Below are 745 nucleotides of genomic sequence, written 5' to 3'. Positions count from 1 at the left end.
GAGAGAGAGAGAGAGAGAGAGTGTGTGTGTGAGCGAGAGAGACAGAGAGTGTGTGTGTGTGAGTATGTGTGTGTGTGAGAGAGTATGTGTGTGGGAGTCTCACCTCCTCCTTCTGTGTGTCGTAGTCATTCATGAACTGATCGATGTCCTGCTGTAGTGATGAAGCTTTGATCAGTGAGTCTGAGTACTGCTGGATCCACTCTAGACACACACATTATCACCATCACCATCATCTTCATCACAGACACACACTCACATACTCTCTCACACACACACACACACACTCACTGTGGATGCCGGTCCTGACGCGTCTCTCGGCTGTAGAGACGATGAGCGGGTCGTTCTCTGGGTGACGTTTGGCTGCGTTCACACCGGAAGCGTGTTTGAAGACGATGTAGGCCACCCTGAAACACTACACACACACACACACACACACAATGACATTTTACTATCAGTGCGTTACTATGATAGTTTTCAGTAATATTTAGAGTTTTCATGTGTACATGTTTTGCGATCAGGTTTCAGTAATGTTGTGTTCTTGTCCCGTTTGTTAGCTCCTGTTGTAGTGCTGAGGCTGTAAAGGCGTCACCTGTCTGTGTTTGTCTGTGAAGTACTTGGACACGGCGCTGTGTTTCTGTGATTCAGACGCTCCTGGTCTCTCCTTCAGCTCCACTGCCAGGACGGGGCCGAAGCGGCTGAAGATCTCTGTCAGAACACTCTACAAACACACCATCACATGAGGACA

At 48.6% G+C, this 745-nt stretch overlaps 1 protein-coding gene across 1 annotated transcript; it reads right to left on the bottom strand.

The window, feature by feature from the left end:
* Window positions 1-44: 44 nt before the first annotated feature.
* On the bottom strand, window positions 45-715 carry LOC107682412 (ribosomal RNA-processing protein 7 homolog A-like; the record flags this gene model as incomplete). The annotated part of the gene is made up of 3 exons (XM_016478658.1): window positions 45-201; window positions 289-412; window positions 590-715. Coding segments are annotated over 3 exons (407 nt in total), but the record flags the coding sequence as incomplete, so codon positions are not given.
* Window positions 716-745: the final 30 nt, after the last annotated feature.

This window comes from Sinocyclocheilus anshuiensis, unplaced genomic scaffold, assembly GCF_001515605.1.
Source record: "Sinocyclocheilus anshuiensis isolate Anshui unplaced genomic scaffold, SAMN03320099.WGS_v1.1 C32173001, whole genome shotgun sequence".
NCBI classification, from domain to species: Eukaryota; Metazoa; Chordata; class Actinopteri; order Cypriniformes; family Cyprinidae; genus Sinocyclocheilus; species Sinocyclocheilus anshuiensis.
Note: the sequence above shows the minus strand (reverse complement) of the source record. Positions and strands in the feature narration are given on the sequence as shown.